The 17,247-nt window shown below is 38.2% G+C and overlaps 2 protein-coding genes across 2 annotated transcripts in view; both read right to left on the bottom strand.

Moving 5' to 3' along the window:
- LOC309491457 (uncharacterized protein) overlaps positions 1-15,969 on the bottom strand; it is a 34,426-nt gene extending 18,457 nt beyond the window's left edge. The window contains exon 1 of the mRNA XM_082190519.1: positions 15,751-15,969. The gene's annotated coding sequence lies outside the window, so the exon portion shown is untranslated. The remainder of the gene's footprint in view (positions 1-15,750) is intronic.
- Positions 761-5,083, bottom strand: LOC309491460 (uncharacterized protein). Its single transcript, XM_082190521.1, has 10 exons — positions 5,044-5,083; positions 4,660-4,891; positions 4,239-4,515; positions 3,983-4,160; positions 3,805-3,881; positions 3,387-3,567; positions 2,997-3,245; positions 2,702-2,873; positions 2,311-2,459; positions 761-2,202 (listed from the first exon to the last, which is right to left on the bottom strand). Exons 1-10 carry the CDS (start codon positions 5,066-5,068, stop codon positions 2,024-2,026), a joined length of 1,719 nt encoding a protein of 572 aa, XP_082046647.1. The 5' UTR covers positions 5,069-5,083; the 3' UTR covers positions 761-2,023.
- Positions 15,970-17,247: the final 1,278 nt, after the last annotated feature.

Raw genomic sequence — 17,247 nt, 5'->3', positions numbered from 1 at the left:
AGATTATTTTCCAAAATTGTTCAGCCCTAGTATTTGCACAACCTGTCATGCTGTTGGCCATATGCCACTGCAGCAGACTCATATTGCAGTGTTAAGGCTAACGATTAATCTATTAAAGGGGTCGTGACATGTGATTTTTTATTTTATTATTATGGTCCCCTAGGTGCATTTATAGTATTACTATAGTTTTTATAACAAAAAACTTTTAAAATGTATTGATTTATGACCTTTTCCCAACCAGTTTCTCAACCTCTGATTCAAACAGTCTGTTTTGGGTGTGTTTCCCCTTTAAGAGTTCAGTGTTAACGCCCACTCTTATGATTGGCACACGTCAGTGCCCAAGTATCAATTATCAACGCCCCCAGCCAGAACATTTGCGGATTTAGCGTAACTGTTTAGTAGAGGCTGATGCTCGAGAAGCGATGGCTTTTGCAATGATAAAACCTTATATGTTTGAGCCGGAATCAGACGAGGAATCAGAGGAAAATGAACCATCACCACAACAACGAAGACTGGATCAGCCCGTGTCCACATGGAAAGTGAAACTGTTTTGAATTAATAAAATTGTGACCCAAGACACTTGAAAACGGATTATTGTTGCATAATTATCCTATATAGCTTACTTTGCTAACAGTTTAACATCATATATCTAATTTCGATGAAATTATATATTTCATATTTGCCACATTTGTGATCGTGGACCACAAAACCAGTCTTATGGGTATTTTTTTTTTATTGAGATTTATACATAATCTGAAAGCTGAATACATAATCTTTCCATTGATGTTTGGTTTGTTAGAATAGGATAATATTTGGCTGAGATACAACTATTTGAAAATCTGGAATCTGAGGGTAGAGAAAAATCGAAATATTGAGAAAATCGCCTTTAAAGTTGTTCATTTCTATTGGCGATTGTACTGTATCCATTCACAAAAATAAATGTTTTATATATTTAAGGTGGTAAATTTACAAAATATCTTCATGGAACATGATTTTTACTTACTATCCTAATGATTTTTGGCATAAAAGAAAAATCTATAATTTTGACCCATAGGCTACAATGTTTTGTTGGCTATTGCCACAAATATACCCGTGCAACATAAGACTGGTTTTGTGATCCAGGGTCACATTTGAAGATGCAGCATTGATAAGTCAACATTTTTAATTTTCTATCACATGTAGGCCTACTAGAAAGGCAACATATTTTCAAGATTCTATTATACAAATGTGTTTATATTAACCAGAGATAAAAAGTAATATCGTAAATACCCTTAAAATGACTATTCAGTCTTGTGCTGAAAAAAAGGTGTCATATCAAATACATTTATGTTTGCTTTAAACATTCACAGGTGCACTTGTGGCAATTGTGGTGCAATGCCCACTGAGCAAGAACATAAATGCTGCATGGAGACTCCTGAAGTATGTGCACATAATAAAAGACAAATAATAATAGTTATGTTTATCTGCATGTTTGAGTATTACTTGTCATACATGTTGTACTACAATTGTAAACTCAATAGCCTTGTCAATAGGTTGTCAGAAGAATTAACCAGGCACCAGTACCACCTACCTGTATGATTCATCACCCGGGACTTGAACCTGTTTGCCTAAATTTGTATTCTTTACAGAATGCAAATAACATTTACAGGGCAGACTACGGTCCGTTAAGACTCAGAGGGTTACACCAGTAAGAAAACTGACATACACAATTGTTTTATGTTAATATGGATTACAAATTTTTATTTTAACAAAATGTATATTCAAATAACAATAGTTTTGGCATATATATATATATTATATATATATATACAGACACAAAACACTTTCCAAAACACCTTTCAAATGTATAATTTGAAATGTCTTTTGTCTGTTTCCATCAGGCGCTACAGGCATTTGGCTTACAGAAGCTTTGTCAGTTGGCGCTGGGGCTATCTAGGCAGACAGATCAGAGTTGTAATACCGTCATGCGTTGTCCTGTATATAAGGCAAAAATTCCCAGATGCAGAAGGCAGCTATGTCGGATTCAAACTGCCCCTTGACTAAACCTCGACACATGTTTAGCAATGGCCTCCTCAAATGAAGGTCTGTCATACTGTGTGCATAGACTGTCAGGCACTGTAATTTTATGCAGCTCCTCCATGTAGGGAAAAGGATCTGGCAGAACCTTTTCGAAAAGCAGTGTCATCAGTTCGTAGACGTAGCCTGGAATTTTTTTTTTGACAATACTGTAAATTAAGGTCTATACACTTTGTCTGTATTGTATTTTTATTTTTTTGTAAATTACTAATTAAAACATCTATTCAAACTTACAGTACGTTGGGTTTGATGTCACTGGTTTTGTGGTGTACAATCCTTTTTTAGCCTTGGGGAACAAAAGTCTGTACATTGGCTTTCCAGATGATGTAGTAGCCTTTGGACGGTTTGAATTTTCATTGAAATGCATGCCAGCCAAATACAACCTAAAACAGAAGGAAAAAAAAAATTTAGTTACAAAAAAGTCGGAGTGACACAGTGTTATTATTTATTCAAGAAAATATTAAATAATAAGACATGACAAAGCATTCGAAATTTTATAACTGCTTTTAAAATTATTTTATAGCTTATGCTAGGCTTCCTGTATTACATACAATTATGAAATAATAGTACTTTATGGTTCATTAAATGTCAAGAAGATGATTCTATACAACTTTACATTGCATACCTGCACAGCATTCCAATAAAAGGAAATACCACACTTTTGGGGGCAAAGCGTAAAATAACACTGTGAAAGGCCTCCAAGGATGATGTCTGGAAGTGAGGGCTGAGCTTTGCAACATCTTTGAGGACTCTGTTGTTAGTCAGCACCTTTTCGACTCTGTAAACTGGTTTTGAACCTGGAATAGTAGTATGTATTAATTTGTGTGTACGATAATGAAAACAGTATTAGCACTGTGGGACACAGATGAACAACAGTCAGCCACTTTGATCGGTAATAATATGAAATATTATGCACTCGCCAGGTTTGAAGTGTTTACTGCTGCCCTTTGACACTCGATCTGAATGTTCACATTGTGGGAATAATGGATCATCATGGATGTGAACATCCTGAATGTGATTGATGAGGGACTTCCACTTGGCTACCTTCTCTGGTCCTGAAGTAGAGGATGCTGCAGTCCAATAGAGATGGTTCCTTATGCTGTGCTGCCACTTTTTCACTATTGAACAGTCCTTGTCTCTGGCAATTTGCTCTAACTTCTTTGACAACCCTAATCAATTGTAATACCCAAAAAGAAATATAGTTTATGTAATTAAAAAAAAACTACCTATTTATTAGCATGAGATGTTTTTATTTTCAGGATCTGTAATAAGTACAGTTATAACCACAAGACAACAAAACTCAAACGTACCTTTCTCCAAATGCCAGACATCATAGTACTGTGTGACGTTTCGTTCTTTCAGAAACTTTTGAATCTGGGGATGTCGGTCTGTCACAATGCAGTCTAGCCTTACACCACATTCCTCCAGCCATTCCAGGCTTCGTTTTAACCCTTCTTTCTCCATGTGGTAGCTACCACCGACCTCATTACTCTGTGAAAAAATAGTTATCAGGACAGTGAAAGTCAGTTATTTAATTCCTTTAAAACAATAATCATATCCGACTACATCTTTGAAGTATAAAAGGTTTATTATAAATAGCAATTGTAATTTATAATACAATTTTAATTTAAAATTGTTTAATTTGAAACTGGAATGGCATACTCTTTTGCCACTTTTTTCTGGTAATTTTGTGTGCATTGACATGATGTGATCTTTGCATTTTCTCACCTGCACTAGCTGGATGTCTATTATGAGGTTCTTTTGAAGATCCATTGTGGTGTAGCTCCCATACTTGGCTGAATGGCCTAAAATGTCACAACACAAATAATATTATATAAAATAGTTTACACAGGAACAAATTATTAAGACTGCAGAAGAACTTGCATCACCAAGCATGACTCTTTACCTGGTGAATCAGCTCTCATATCGCCACCAATTATCACCTTGTCCGCCTCACAGAGATCCTTCACTAAATCCACCTGTTCCTTCTTCCACTTATATATTATTAGTGGTTCCAGGTACATGCTGGCATGCCTTCTGAAGGTTCTGTATTTGAACATCTTCAAATGCATTGACTGAAATACCTTCAAAAGGAAAAAAATAATTATGCATTATACGTTTAAACTATTATAAACAGGAAAAAAACAATACACCCCACAAACCTTTTTCATCTGTAAGAATGAAGCTCCTGAGAAGTACAGGGCAGCAGACAGCTGGAGGTTACCAACAGGGGTACTGCCAACACAGGGTTGGCTCTTCCACTGTCTGAAGTACTCACAATGTGGGCAAAGTTGATCAATGGCCAAAAAAGTCCCATTGCTACGAGGCCGAATATTGCAGGCTCTTGAACATACTGGACAGGTCTCAAACAGTTCAAGTAGACAGTTTTCAAACACAATATATTTTGTGTCTTCATGAGAGGCTTTGGATGTGTACATGCTATCACAAGAAAAAAATTATAACAAAATTAATGTAATTTGTGTGTGTTTTTTTTTTTTCAACATAATCAATTTTACGAGTCAATAAAACATACAGTTCACATAAATGTATGCTAAACTTAACATGATTAAGACCAAAACTTACGAATGCTTTGATGGTTCAGTCACACTGGTGACAGACTGAGCAGGGTCATATGTTACGTCCTGAGTGTCACAGACTTCTTCAAAAGACACACTTTCTTCAACCTCCAATTCAAAGCGACGCCTTTTGGCAAGCCTTTCATCTTTTAAAGGAGTCGAAGTAAAAGGCTGTGAAGTAGTCCAGGGTATGGCGACATCACCACTTGAAAGATTTGAGGACGGCTCTGTTTGTGTTTCTATAACGTTAGAAAATACAATGTGAAGTTTTATTATATCAATTGTAATTGCATTTTTATAAAAATATGGACTATAAATACTTCCTTTTTGACAATAAAGCTTCTTAAAAATGGAATTAGGATGACACAAGTTAAGATTTTATAAATAATACCTTTGCTACGATACTTGGGTCTCATGGTTCGAAACGACAGCTGTGTTTGACAGCCAACATCTTTTGTAATGGGGCCTGAACATGGCGGTCTCTGAAAACAATATGCAAGTAAACTAAGTAAAAACACTGTGATTATTCGTAATGAATGAAATTGCCTTTTAAAAAGTAGTTTAAAGTTTTAAATACATTACTTACAGTTTGCGTCGTCGTTGCAGTTGAGCCCAGAATAGTCGGCACGGCCTTATCTTTGAGCAACAGTTTTCTGGCAAAGCCAGCATCATATTGGGATTTGTTTTCAAAACAGTCATCCTTAAAATGTATAGAACAAACGCTTAAATTAACACTCGAGTGACTGGGACGTCCGCAAAAAATAAAGTCCATCCATTTTTCCCTGACGTCTGGATCTTTCGGCAGCGAATTCAAAGATGTTGTTTGTCCACAGCCAGGAACAGCACATCTGCGTGGCATTGCAATTTTCCTGTACACAGACCCACTCGCTGCACGTCGCCTGAACACACTTGAGACACGCGGCGCGACAACGACACGATCGGCGTTGTTGTCTTTACGCTGGAAGGTGGAGGCGGTCATATGCAAACGACTGCTACGTCACTTCGTACCGTGACGTCACTTCATACCATGGATCCAGAACGAGCTGTATTTAGAGCTTGATTAAATAAATGGTTCGTTTATAATGGAGAGGACGTCTTAAGCTATGAAACTTGCAGGACGTTTTAATGGTACAAAGACCTCTTATATACCAAAAGATCAAGGCAAATTTGGTTTCTCATGTCACAACCCCTTTAATTGATCGTTAATTTAAACGACAATCGATCAATGGGAATTTATGAACATTTACATCCCTAAATGACACTCATCTTCATCAACCACTACAGATAAATAATCTAAAATCTAATCTTATCTAATCTAAAATATAGTTTGATCTTATTATTCAGTAATCACTATAAGTTAGATCATTATAATAACATTTTATATGTGCAGAAACTGAAAATTATTATAAAACTTTTGAAAATAAAGAGCACTATTGTTCCAAGAGTAAAACGCTATTCTTATAAGTAGGCTATTGGTTTAATGTCTCAAGTGGCTCATTATAGGCTGTAAAGTATGTAAAAGTAAAGTAAAATAATGTAAAGCATTTAGCAGTCTCTGTTCCAGTATGACACTTGAGATCGATATCCATTAATTCCCTTCACAGATCTTAATCTTTGACTTTTGACTTGAGGAAACAATCACACAAACGAACACAAACTCGCTCAGGTCTGAATGAACTCAACATATTCTCCTCATGCTCGCTGCTGCTGCACTAAATGTTTATTTCAGAAGGAAGACGCCAGAAAAGACGCACAAGTATCACTGTGATCGATGAAAACAATACAGAAATGAGTCTGTCGCTTAATCAAACTGTTTAAAGTGTGTGTGATGGTTGAGTAAATATGAGAAATACCGTGAACTGGGGCCCGTTCTTCGTACGTCGCTAACTCAGTTAGCTGGATTTGATTGTTGACGATTTGGCATGATCTTGGATTGTTTGGTTCTTCGACGCTCATCCTGGACTTGCTGTCATAGCAACAGGTGCGCAAACTTGAACCTGCTCGGGAGCAGCTTATTTCATGTAAACAGGATTAGACTGCGGCTTCATAAGCGGAGCTGATATGGGAAGTCCATGGGGAAGTCCAGCGCAGCGCGATAGTGCACTTTCTCAGATGTATATTTTTTTCTCGTGACTCGTGAGATTGTCGTTTACATTATAAAATTGTTGGAAACGCACATTTATTTTCGACTTGTTGGAGTCGGGCTTTAACTACAGCACAAACTGTTTGCATTGCCCTGAGATTATTTGCGAGTGGCTCTTTCCTTTACACTATTGGAGATGCGGAGAACTTGATGGAAAGTGCTGTCTGTCGTGTCATTCGGAGTTTACCTGGTGCTTTTAGGTTTAAAAAACAGTTTTAGGTTTTTTTGTGGCATTTCCAAGCCACTTAAGACCCAATGTTGTAAAGCAGATTTTTTTAAAGCAGTTTTTTTTTTTAGGCTATCATAATTTTTTATGAAGATCATGCCATCATGACCATGCCGATTACAGTATGTGTCACTCAGGCTTCACTAACGTGACTGGTACCATAGACTATAGGCTAGACCATAGACTGCCATCAAGGCCTCAATGAAGGGGATTATGTGAACAGAAAGGGGATTCACAATGTAAATGTGCAGCCCAGTTACTATTGGGATTCTTAATATTCCAGATTAATAATATTATATCAAATTTTAAAAAGGCAGTTGACTAAAATCTTCCATATCACAAATGTGAAAGCAAAATGGCCAGGATCTGTGCATGACTTAATAATTTTCAGAAATTCACATTTATGCACATTATTTGAAAGTGGTAAGGAAAGTTCCACAATTAAATATCAAGCTCACTGTATTACATACACTTATGCTGATCCTAACAGAACTGCATTTCTTCATAGGTGATTATGACATGTTCCTGCCTGCAGACAGGTGTTTATGACCCCATTCCCTGACCCAAACCAGTTACAATGCAGCTCTAGCCAGGACAAGGGCACACAATGAAATGAACTTTGGCTAACTAAAGGGAAGATTTCAGTGTCTGATAAGTCTGAGGGTTGCACACCTGACAGGGCCTGTGACACTGTTGCATGTGCCATATTACACAACATTGCAAAAAAAAAACAAAAAAAAAACTTTTCATTAAATGTTTAATAAAAGACAAATATGCTTAGTTCCTTGAGTTTTATTTCAATTGTTCTTTGTAAAGAAAAGCCAGTGGTCAAGTGATATTAGACACATGCCTCATGCAACAAATAAAAAGGAAAAGTTGTCTATACACTGCCCACCTGTAGGCCTATGTGTCCTCTGTCTGTGCTGACTCTTCTGTAGGCCTTTCTGTAGATGTGGAATCCTGACACTTATATTGCTGCCATAAAGCATACAAGTATAAATGAAGTAAAGTTATTTATGCACTTGCAGGTAGGCTAGTTCCTCCATATGACAGTTATCTGAGAGGGTTTATTCACTGTCCAGTGCAATGGAAACAAATGGACATTACAAAGTCTTATACTTTCTTTCCTTTGGAAAGTTAGAAAATGTCCACTTACTGCACATATTTCAGCCACCACTTTCTTGGGAACAGATACAAGTGTTGGTGTATTATGTAAAAGTGCACAAAAGAGGAAAACACAATGTCATTACAATGAACAGGGAAAAATGTGATCAATAACTCATGGCAAAATATTTTTACATTAACAAGTTTATCAGTTTTCACTTTCACAAGTCAAAGCAATTCATCATTACTCAAGATTTAACAGTTTAAATGACTATACGGCCTTAATTTAATGCAGCAAAAATTATTTTACAGTGTAGGCTACTAAGATCTTTTCTCTTTTTTTCTCAGCCTTTTTCTTGGTTGCTTTTATAAACAGACAACCATTTATTTAACAGTGCCTTTTATAAAAGAGACTATAGGCTAACTAAAAATTACCATTATGTAGAATATTTTTGTACTTCACTTTTGTTTGTTCCCATGTTCTAGTGTGGTGACTCTGACATTACAATGAACAAAGTAATTATGCAACTATTAAAATACAAAAATATAGGCTAATAAGTGATAAAAACATCTAACATGGCCACTTCTAACGGATTTAAATTGTTTGCTACTTTTTGCCAGCCCTCTCTCCTGGCTTTTGCAGACTTTGAGGTGTTCCCTGGCGTTTTGATTAAACATTAAAATTCCGAAGAAACTTCGACTATTAGTTCTTGCTCTGCTGAGGAGAAAAACTGAGCACGCTCTTTGGCCACGCTGAGCAGCCAATAGCAGCGTTGCTGATCAATGTTTCTACTATCGATACATGTCCCCTTTTAAACCAGCGCATGAACGCGCAATTATCTCAGATAACTCAATCCAGCTATACTAATCATATCCGGCAAGTGTGTTCGAAGAACCGAGTTAGCCAGATCATGATTAGCACGATGATATCATCTTGGATGTGTCATTTGATCTCGGATGTAATAAGCAACGTACGAAGAACGAGCCCCTGATCTTTGTTCTTTTTACTTGCACTGTTTACTTGTCTGTATATTTATTAAAAGACTTACAAAATATATATTTTTGTGATGGGCCAGTGAAGATTATTGCAGGGCAAGTAAAAATCTGAACCAGAATGAACCTGTAGAAAAAGCTCATTTGAGCCCTGCAAATATCAAGACCTTCCTCTTTTGTTATAAAATAAAGTTTTGTTACGGGTAAAAAATAATGCAGAGTTAAAACTAGTTGTTTCACTTGGCCCACCCTACATCTCAAAGCTGGAGCCGGGGCTGGTGTTGTTTAAAGTTCATAGTGATTGTTCTGACTTCATGAAGCCTCATGGTGTGAATGAACTTCAAACTGACTAGAACAAACTCTTTGAAATATATATACTGTATGATACTGGATATGAAACTGTTAATAATGAAGACAGACAGCAATCTCTTCAATGTCAGTCATGTGTGCAGTGAAATGTCATTTATTAGGCATTTAAAAACTCTATTGAGAAAATGAAAACATGGAAAGCTCAAAAAGCAATCATATCAGGATGACTTTCAGAACTAAAATTATAACTAATTCAAGCAAAATCAGCAGAAAATAAGAAAATGGACAATTACAATGAGATGTTGATAAAATGAGTAAAGAGTTTAATCAATCATTACATAGCAAATACAAACATTAAGTAAAAGTGAATGAGACAGATCTCTCTCTCTCTCTCTTTACTGAGCCGAAGCATCTCAAGAGAAGAAGAGAAGAAAAGTGTCCAGTTTCAAAGATACAAGAAGTGGAAGAGAAACTAGATGTTATAATGAAAAACAATGAAGAACGAGTTAAAAATTAATATCAGATTCACATCTCTCTTAAAAGTGTTATGGCCTTCTCCATGTGAATTTTCTGGTGGTCTTTCAGTTCATCTTCTATAGTAAAGGCCTTCTGCACTGAAACACACACCACCGTGTCTTTTCTGCTGTAATATTAAGGATAAATCTTCTCCTTTGTGTGAATCTTCAGAACTGATGCCCTATGAAATTGTTTACCGCACTGTGATCACAATTAAATGGTCTTTTCTTTAAATGAAACTCTTCCCGCATTGATCACATTTCACAGTTTCTTTCCGGTGTATTTTTCCGGTGCTCTTCTTCAGAATGAGAAGGCAGAACTCTCATGTGAACCTTCAGACTTTTCCATGTGAAGCGTTTTTTACACTGAGGGCAGGAGACAGATTTATTGGCTTCTGTTATTCCTTTCTTGTTCACGTCCATCGGGTCTAATATAAACATTAAATCAAGTGAGATTTCAAATGAGAGACAAATGTGAAATGAAAAGTGAAGCTCAAAGTCAATATCACTGATAAATTCAATAGACATTTTAATCCCATCAAATCTGGTCAACAACTGCTGTGCACGATTACGATCTATTTTAATGTCATGAAGATGATTTGTGTTATAAATCACTAGTTTGGTCATGAAACAATGTAAATCTGGTGAGCATCAGCATGTTCTTCATCATGATGAATGAATGAGGAATCAAGAATAAACACCAACCTCTTTGTTCTTCAGTGTGTTTCATTCTGCAGGTTCTGGATCACTGGCGTTCTCTCTGTCCTCTCCTTCCAGATGCTTTCTGGTAGTTCTGCTAAAAACAAACAAGTTTCATTTCTAACAGACATGATGTGAGAGGAATTATTAATATTTCAGACATTGTGACATTGATCATGTGACTTAAAGGGCACCTGTTATGCAAAATTCACTTTTACATGGTGTTTGACGGACACTGCAGTTTTAGCGTAGACCCGCCCTGAGTGAGCTAAACACAGTCCGCCAGTGTTTCGTTACTTTCGTTCAAATGGATCTGTACCAACTGACCGTGATCCAGCTTACAGTCTCCGGAGTGATAGGCCTAACGTTAGTAACGACAGTAATGCGCACTTTATTACAGTCAGAGTCAGAGTCGTTTATTACATCAGAGTTGTTTTACGGATATAAATTTTACCAGTTTATTAAGCACTCCCTGAAAGGGTGTAAGGGTCAAACAGGTCAATTGAGCTCAGAGGGAATTATTAATTAATTTAAGGCCGTAACTATCAGCTCTGCAGCGGATATAAATATCCAAACTAGTGAAAACACAATTTATGAGCAAGGTAACTTAGATCAGCAGTTTAAGACATTAAATTCCTAAGCACATAACACAAGAACACTTCTCTTTAAAATACAAACAAGACTTGATATTCTATTACATAGAACTAATATCTAACAAACACACACACATTAATACGAGTTGCAGACAGAAAGGAAGCAGGGCTCCAGACTGCGACAAATGGTCGCATTTTGCGACTAAAATTTGAGAGTGCGTGACTGAATTTTACATCCATGTACATTGTTACATTACATTTTACATTTACATGTGCAACCAGTATATTGCTGACAGACTATGGTACAGAGGAGCTGGACTTCCTGCTAGACCACATTTCCTCTGTCTTAACAAGGTTAGTGACTCTTTTTAAATTATCATAAAGATATAAAAAGTATAACACAGAGCAACATTTCAAACATTTACTTTGATCCTTAACCTAGATTGTTTGGTCAGTTTTTCCTTTCACTCTGTTCAGAAATGGTTGTTTAGGCCTACTTGTTCTAGTGGAATGTTATTAGCCAGTGCCCCTAATGTTTACATACATTCAAGTATTGTTTGTAACTGTGAAATGACCAAAAGGTTACTAAGCACATTGTTACTAAGCACTTTTTTTATTCTGAATGTATGATATATTTGTTTAATATGTGTACTGTCATGTCAGTTTACCTTGTTGTTGCATCTTCAAAAGTGCACAATAAAATGTGACACTGAATTTGAAACAGCACATTGTAATTTCTGCAGCTATTATCAAAGTATTTATTAGTAATACATTGGAAACTAGTAGATTTGGTTAGCATGTTGATTTACAGTGTGCGTCCCTAGATTTTCTGGTTGTGCCCCTAAAATTTTAAGTTGGGGGCCACTGTTGTCAGGTTTCGTACAAACGAAGCAGGCAAGATGGTAAGTTTGATATTTTAATAGCAGAATGGATCGGACACAGCGTGAAAGGTGAGTAAACAGGAAGTAGATAATTGGATGAAGCTTAACTGAATGATAACAAAGTCTCTCTTTCTCTTGCAGATGCAGATGATGAAGATTCTCTGAAGATGGACTGAAGACAGGCTGAAGAAGATCGGGATCGACGGTAAGTATGCAGGTAGGTGAAGTAGAAAGTCTGTGTGTCATGAATAGACATGTATTGACAAGACCAGACCAAGAGTGAGTGACTGAGTGCTGCATATAAAGGTGAGCTGGTGATGGGATCCAGGTGACGGTGATACTACTTAGAGGAGAGTGAGTGCAGGTGTGCGCCAAGGAGGATTCTGGGGAGTGTAGTGCAGAGACAGATGAGGAAGACAGACGGTGGATGTGACAACTGTGCTCATAGTGAAAAAAGTTAGTCAGGAGCCCTGAAAAGTGTGGAAAGAATGAGTTTTAAGAGTGAGATGATGAAATGCCAAGTTTCTAGCAAAATATGCTAGCCGAACTTAGCCCCGCCCGCAACATTTGAGGTCGGGAAGTTTGGTCTGGGCTTGATCCGTTGTGGATCAACTATGCTCGAACCAGAGCTGTTCGGACCAATCAAATTGTCAGGGCGTTTTTTATACGATGATGGACAGATGATCAACAGTAACGTATTCATCCACGTCACAAAGAGCGCTTGGGTTAAATTCGTTAATAACAAAGATGGCTGCCACTGGAGAATTCAGGTGTAGATTCCACCATTGCGTCCATTACATAAGATATTCACACATTAGCACATTCATTTTACAAGAGGAACAGAGAACGGCGATCAAAGCATTTCTCGATTGTAAAGATGAATGAAGAACATGCGTCACTTATTTTCATTTTCTTTCCTGGTTCGGTTGAAACACGCCCCATAATCACAGCCCAATGGAGCAGTCTCAGACTCAGATTCTAGTCAGAATATGAGTCTATGATGACGTCAGGCTAAATATATGCACTTATAAGACATGACCTGAATGAACCAACAATCATTAATTTAACCCATCTATAGTTTCTTAGGTGGGTTATTAAGTTTTATATCAAGGCACCAGTTCACTAGCCTGGTTAAAACCAGACCCTTCTCAGTTGAAACTGAGTATAGGGTCTGGTGAAGCTATGTAGACAAATCATTTCCAAAGGGGCGTCACCAACCGACGTAGCTCAAATTCCTCTGGGCGCAATTGGATAGTCATAAAACCAATCAGATCGATGAAGGAGATGACGAATGCTTCGAGTGTTGTTCTTTGCTCCGGTTTTAACGAAAACGGTAAGTTTAAATCGCTCAAAACAGACGCGATAACTGATTCGTTTATATACTGTCTATGATTCGAACGAGTGATGTTCCACGGCGGCATCCATCTTTTTAATGAAATCTCCTTCAGCGTCGCTGCGCTGTCGTCATCATGTAAATCCCTCCCCAAACGTTTCTGATTGGTGCCGCGATTTCGGCGGCACAGAAATGAGTTTGAATGGGCTCTTCTCCAGACTATCCTGGAGAGAGAATTAAAATTCGCCAGAAGTAGTCTGGGTTTTCCCAGGCTACCAGTTCACCAGAGTCTGGAGGCTACTAGCGTTTGTTGCGTTCCTTTACTCAAAGGGGTTTTCCTTTGTCTGCGTTCGGGTTCACTGATTGGCTGGCGGTCTAACCTGGATCGATGTCTTGATGACAAAGACATCTGGATTGATGTCTTGAGAAGTCAATCACATGGAAAGTCTTTGAATGAATGAATGAATGAGGCATTTATATAGCGCTTTCATATGTACTACTGTACACCCAAAGCGCTTCACAATCATATCAGAGATCTCTCCTCACGGCAGCCACAGTACAACGACGCCAGTGCACTCACCACACACCAGCTATAGTAGAGAGAGAGAGAGAGAGAGAGAGAGCACCCCCTGCTGGCCTCACTAACACATCTTCCAGCAGCAACCTGGCTTTCTCAGGAGTCTCCCATCCAGATACTATCCAGGCTCAACCCTGCTTAGCTTCAGTGGGCAACCAGTCTTGGCCTACAGGGTGATATGGCTGCTGGCGTTGGAGTTGGAAGCGGGCTTTGCAGTCAAATTGTTGACCGAGACCTTCCAGCAAAACGTACCTAGGACCGAGACTCTCAACGGAAAAGAAAATAAACTAAATAAGAGAAAGAAAAGTGAGGCGAAAGTAGTTAGATGGGTTGAATGAAGCGGTTTAACCCCTTCTGATCTTGAGTTGGGTTCTTTCGTCTGCTCGTCTACATGGTCACTCGTCTGTCTGGTTACTCCGTCATGGCTACTCCATGACTATGTATCTTCTAATGCATTCTGGAATCTTCTCTAGCGAAACTAAGGCACAGGTGTAAAACTCAGTTCCTGGAGGGCCACAGCCCTACAGAGTTTTGTTCGAACCCTGCTTCAACACACACACACCTGCAGTTTTCAAATAAATCTAAAGGACTTGATTAGCTGATCAAGTGTGATCCCACCTCTGTTAATTAACCCACCTCTGTTAATTGGCTTAGTTTATCAGCATCCCACCTCCACCCCATCTCCTCACTTCTAGTTCCGTCTACTCTTACCAACAGGGGGAGTACTCTGGGTTCGGGCAGAAAATCCGAGCTCGAAGCCCTCCACCCGGACAGCACGCCAAATCCGCATAACCTTTACCATAATAATTATATGTAGATGTGAACTCATGAAACCACCACAAATGCCATCTGAAGCACTTGTGCTAAGTATTGGCCCATTCTTCCTCTTCTGTGAGAAGGGGGGACTCATTGGGCCCAGTACCTGTTTTATTAAATGTTGTCCTCTGCAGTGCTATTTTCCTTTTAGCAAGGCTGGCACAGTCCTGCCACTTCTTCCTGACCTCCTTCCCTGATCTTTTAATGCCCCTAGTTGAAGTCAGTTTTGTAGCAATATCCTCCCAGATTTTTTGTTTTTGTTTATTTGTATGACTGCCCTTAAACCTGCTGAAAAAATATGTTTGTATAGCTCCAGCTCCTCTAAAATGACATTAATCTCCTCTTTTTGAAAAAAAGTTTTTTTTTGGTTCAGCCATTTTGCTGTAGGTTTGTGCTTTTATAGATTATTGGCCTCATAGAAATTGCACATCACATGAAAACAATGAGGCTAAAAATTTCATAATACAAGCAAGAGCTACAATTACCAGCCATTCTACAAGGTGACATTTCCACACTTGACAAATGGACAGCGACTCTTAAAGGGTTACTCTCGCCAGAATCGAACCTAGGCTCTTTTTGTTAATCTACCCGAGTCAAACATTCGTGCAAAAGCATAATCTGAATGGAAACTCCACTTTTAAGTTTGACCGTATTTTCGTTTTCGGTCAAAATGCCTTTTGAATGGGAGTGAATGGGGCACAACAAAGAGAGCATCAAAATCACTATTTTTAAAACAATAAGGAGGCTCAAAACAACATGAAACTACTTGAAGTATCACCAGGGGCTCTACATATGAACTAGAGCATTGACAACATTGTTTGTGTGCACAAAGTTTGCTAAAAAGAAAGGTTTTGTATGACTTACACAGAAGAGACTTTGTTTCTCAGCACATGAAAATAAACTACTTACCGTGATCTCAGACTGTGCTTAAGTGGTTTCTCCACTGCATGGATCTTCATGTGTAGATTAAGGTGAGTTTTAAAGGAGAAACTCGTCCCGCACTGATCACACGTGTGCGGCTTCTCTCTGCTGTGGGTCCTCTCATGTGTTTTCAGAGTTGATGACTGACTGAATCTCTTGTCACAGTGTGAACACTTGTAAGGTTTTTCTCCAGTGTGAATTCTCTGGTGCTGTTTTAAATTGTACGCTGTAGTAAAAGTCTTCTCACACTCAAAGCACATGTACTCTCTCACACCAGTGTGTATTTTCTCATGTTTATGTAAATTAGACAGCTGTGAAAAACTCTTTCCACACACAGAACATGAATGTGGCTTCTCCTTCGTATGAACTGCCAGGTGTGTCTTCAGGCCTGATGCCCTAAGAAATGTTTTGCCACATTGATCACATGAGAACGGCTTCTCTCCGGTGTGGATCATCATGTGAACATCAAGGGATGATAAATAACTGAAACTCTTCCCGCACTTATCACATGAGAACGGCTTCTCTCCGGTGTGGATCCTCATGTGAACATTAAGGTGTGAAGATCGACTGAATCTCTTTCCACATTGATCACATGTGAACGGCTTCTCTCCAGTGTGAACTCTCATGTGTCGCTTCAGTTCACCTTTTAAAGCAAAAGTCTTCTCACACTCAAAGCACATGTACTCTCTTACACCAGTGTGAGTTTTCTCATGTTTATGTAAATTAGACAGCTGTGAAAAACTCTTTCCACACACAGAACATGAATGCGGCTTCTCCTTCGTATGAACTGTCAGGTGTGACTTCAGGTGTGATGACCTAAGAAATTTTTTGCTGCACTGATCACATGAGAACGGCTTCACTCCGGTGTGGATCATCATGTGAATCTCAAGACTTTGTTTGGTTGTGAAACTGTTTCCACACTGAGTGCAGGTGAAAGATTTATTGGCTCTTCTTTTCTTTAAAAATGTATGTTTGGTCTTTGAGCGACTCAAAGGTTTTTCTCCAGGTTTGACATGATGTTCCTCCTTCACTTCACTCAGTTCTTCACTCTCCTCCTCCACTTCACTCAGTTCTTCACTCTCCTCCTCCACTTCCTTCGGGTCTGACAGGAAAGAATTTTTTTTATTATTTGTTATGTTAAATTTATTTCCATCATTTCAAGGCCGTTGCAGTGTCTGTAGAAACTTCATAAGCTCAAAGTGTAGAGTGGCCGCAGCTTTAACTATTTTTAAAGTAATTATTTGTATTATCTTTAACTGTGTCCTACATGTTTCACCCAACCCTGTTACTCCTGACATGATTTTCCTCCTTTTAAAAACACAGTATTTCTTAAAACACACAGGAAGTGACATCATCTGGGCACTTTCTACAGCATGATGGGAAGACAAGAAAATAATCTCATTCCATTGTCTCAGTTTTTACACAAACTGTAGCATTGATTGTATTCATCAACCCTGTTATCAAAGTTACTGTAAGAAGAATCTC

The sequence above is a fragment of the Leuciscus leuciscus genome (assembly GCF_965113295.1).
Source record: "Leuciscus leuciscus genome assembly, contig: HAP1_SCAFFOLD_265, whole genome shotgun sequence".
Lineage (NCBI taxonomy): Eukaryota > Metazoa > Chordata > Actinopteri > Cypriniformes > Leuciscidae > Leuciscus > Leuciscus leuciscus.
Note: the sequence above shows the minus strand (reverse complement) of the source record. Positions and strands in the feature narration are given on the sequence as shown.

Coding starts and splice junctions, on each gene's coding strand:
- LOC309491460 (XM_082190521.1), bottom strand. CDS start 5,068: ATGAGACCCAAGTATCGTAGCAAAG. Junction 4,161..4,238: donor CATTCTTACAGATGAAAAAG/GTTTGTGGGGTG, acceptor TTCCTTTTGAAG/GTATTTCAGTCAATGCATTT. Junction 3,568..3,804: donor TAGACATCCAGCTAGTGCAG/GTGAGAAAATGC, acceptor ATTTTTTCACAG/AGTAATGAGGTCGGTGGTAG.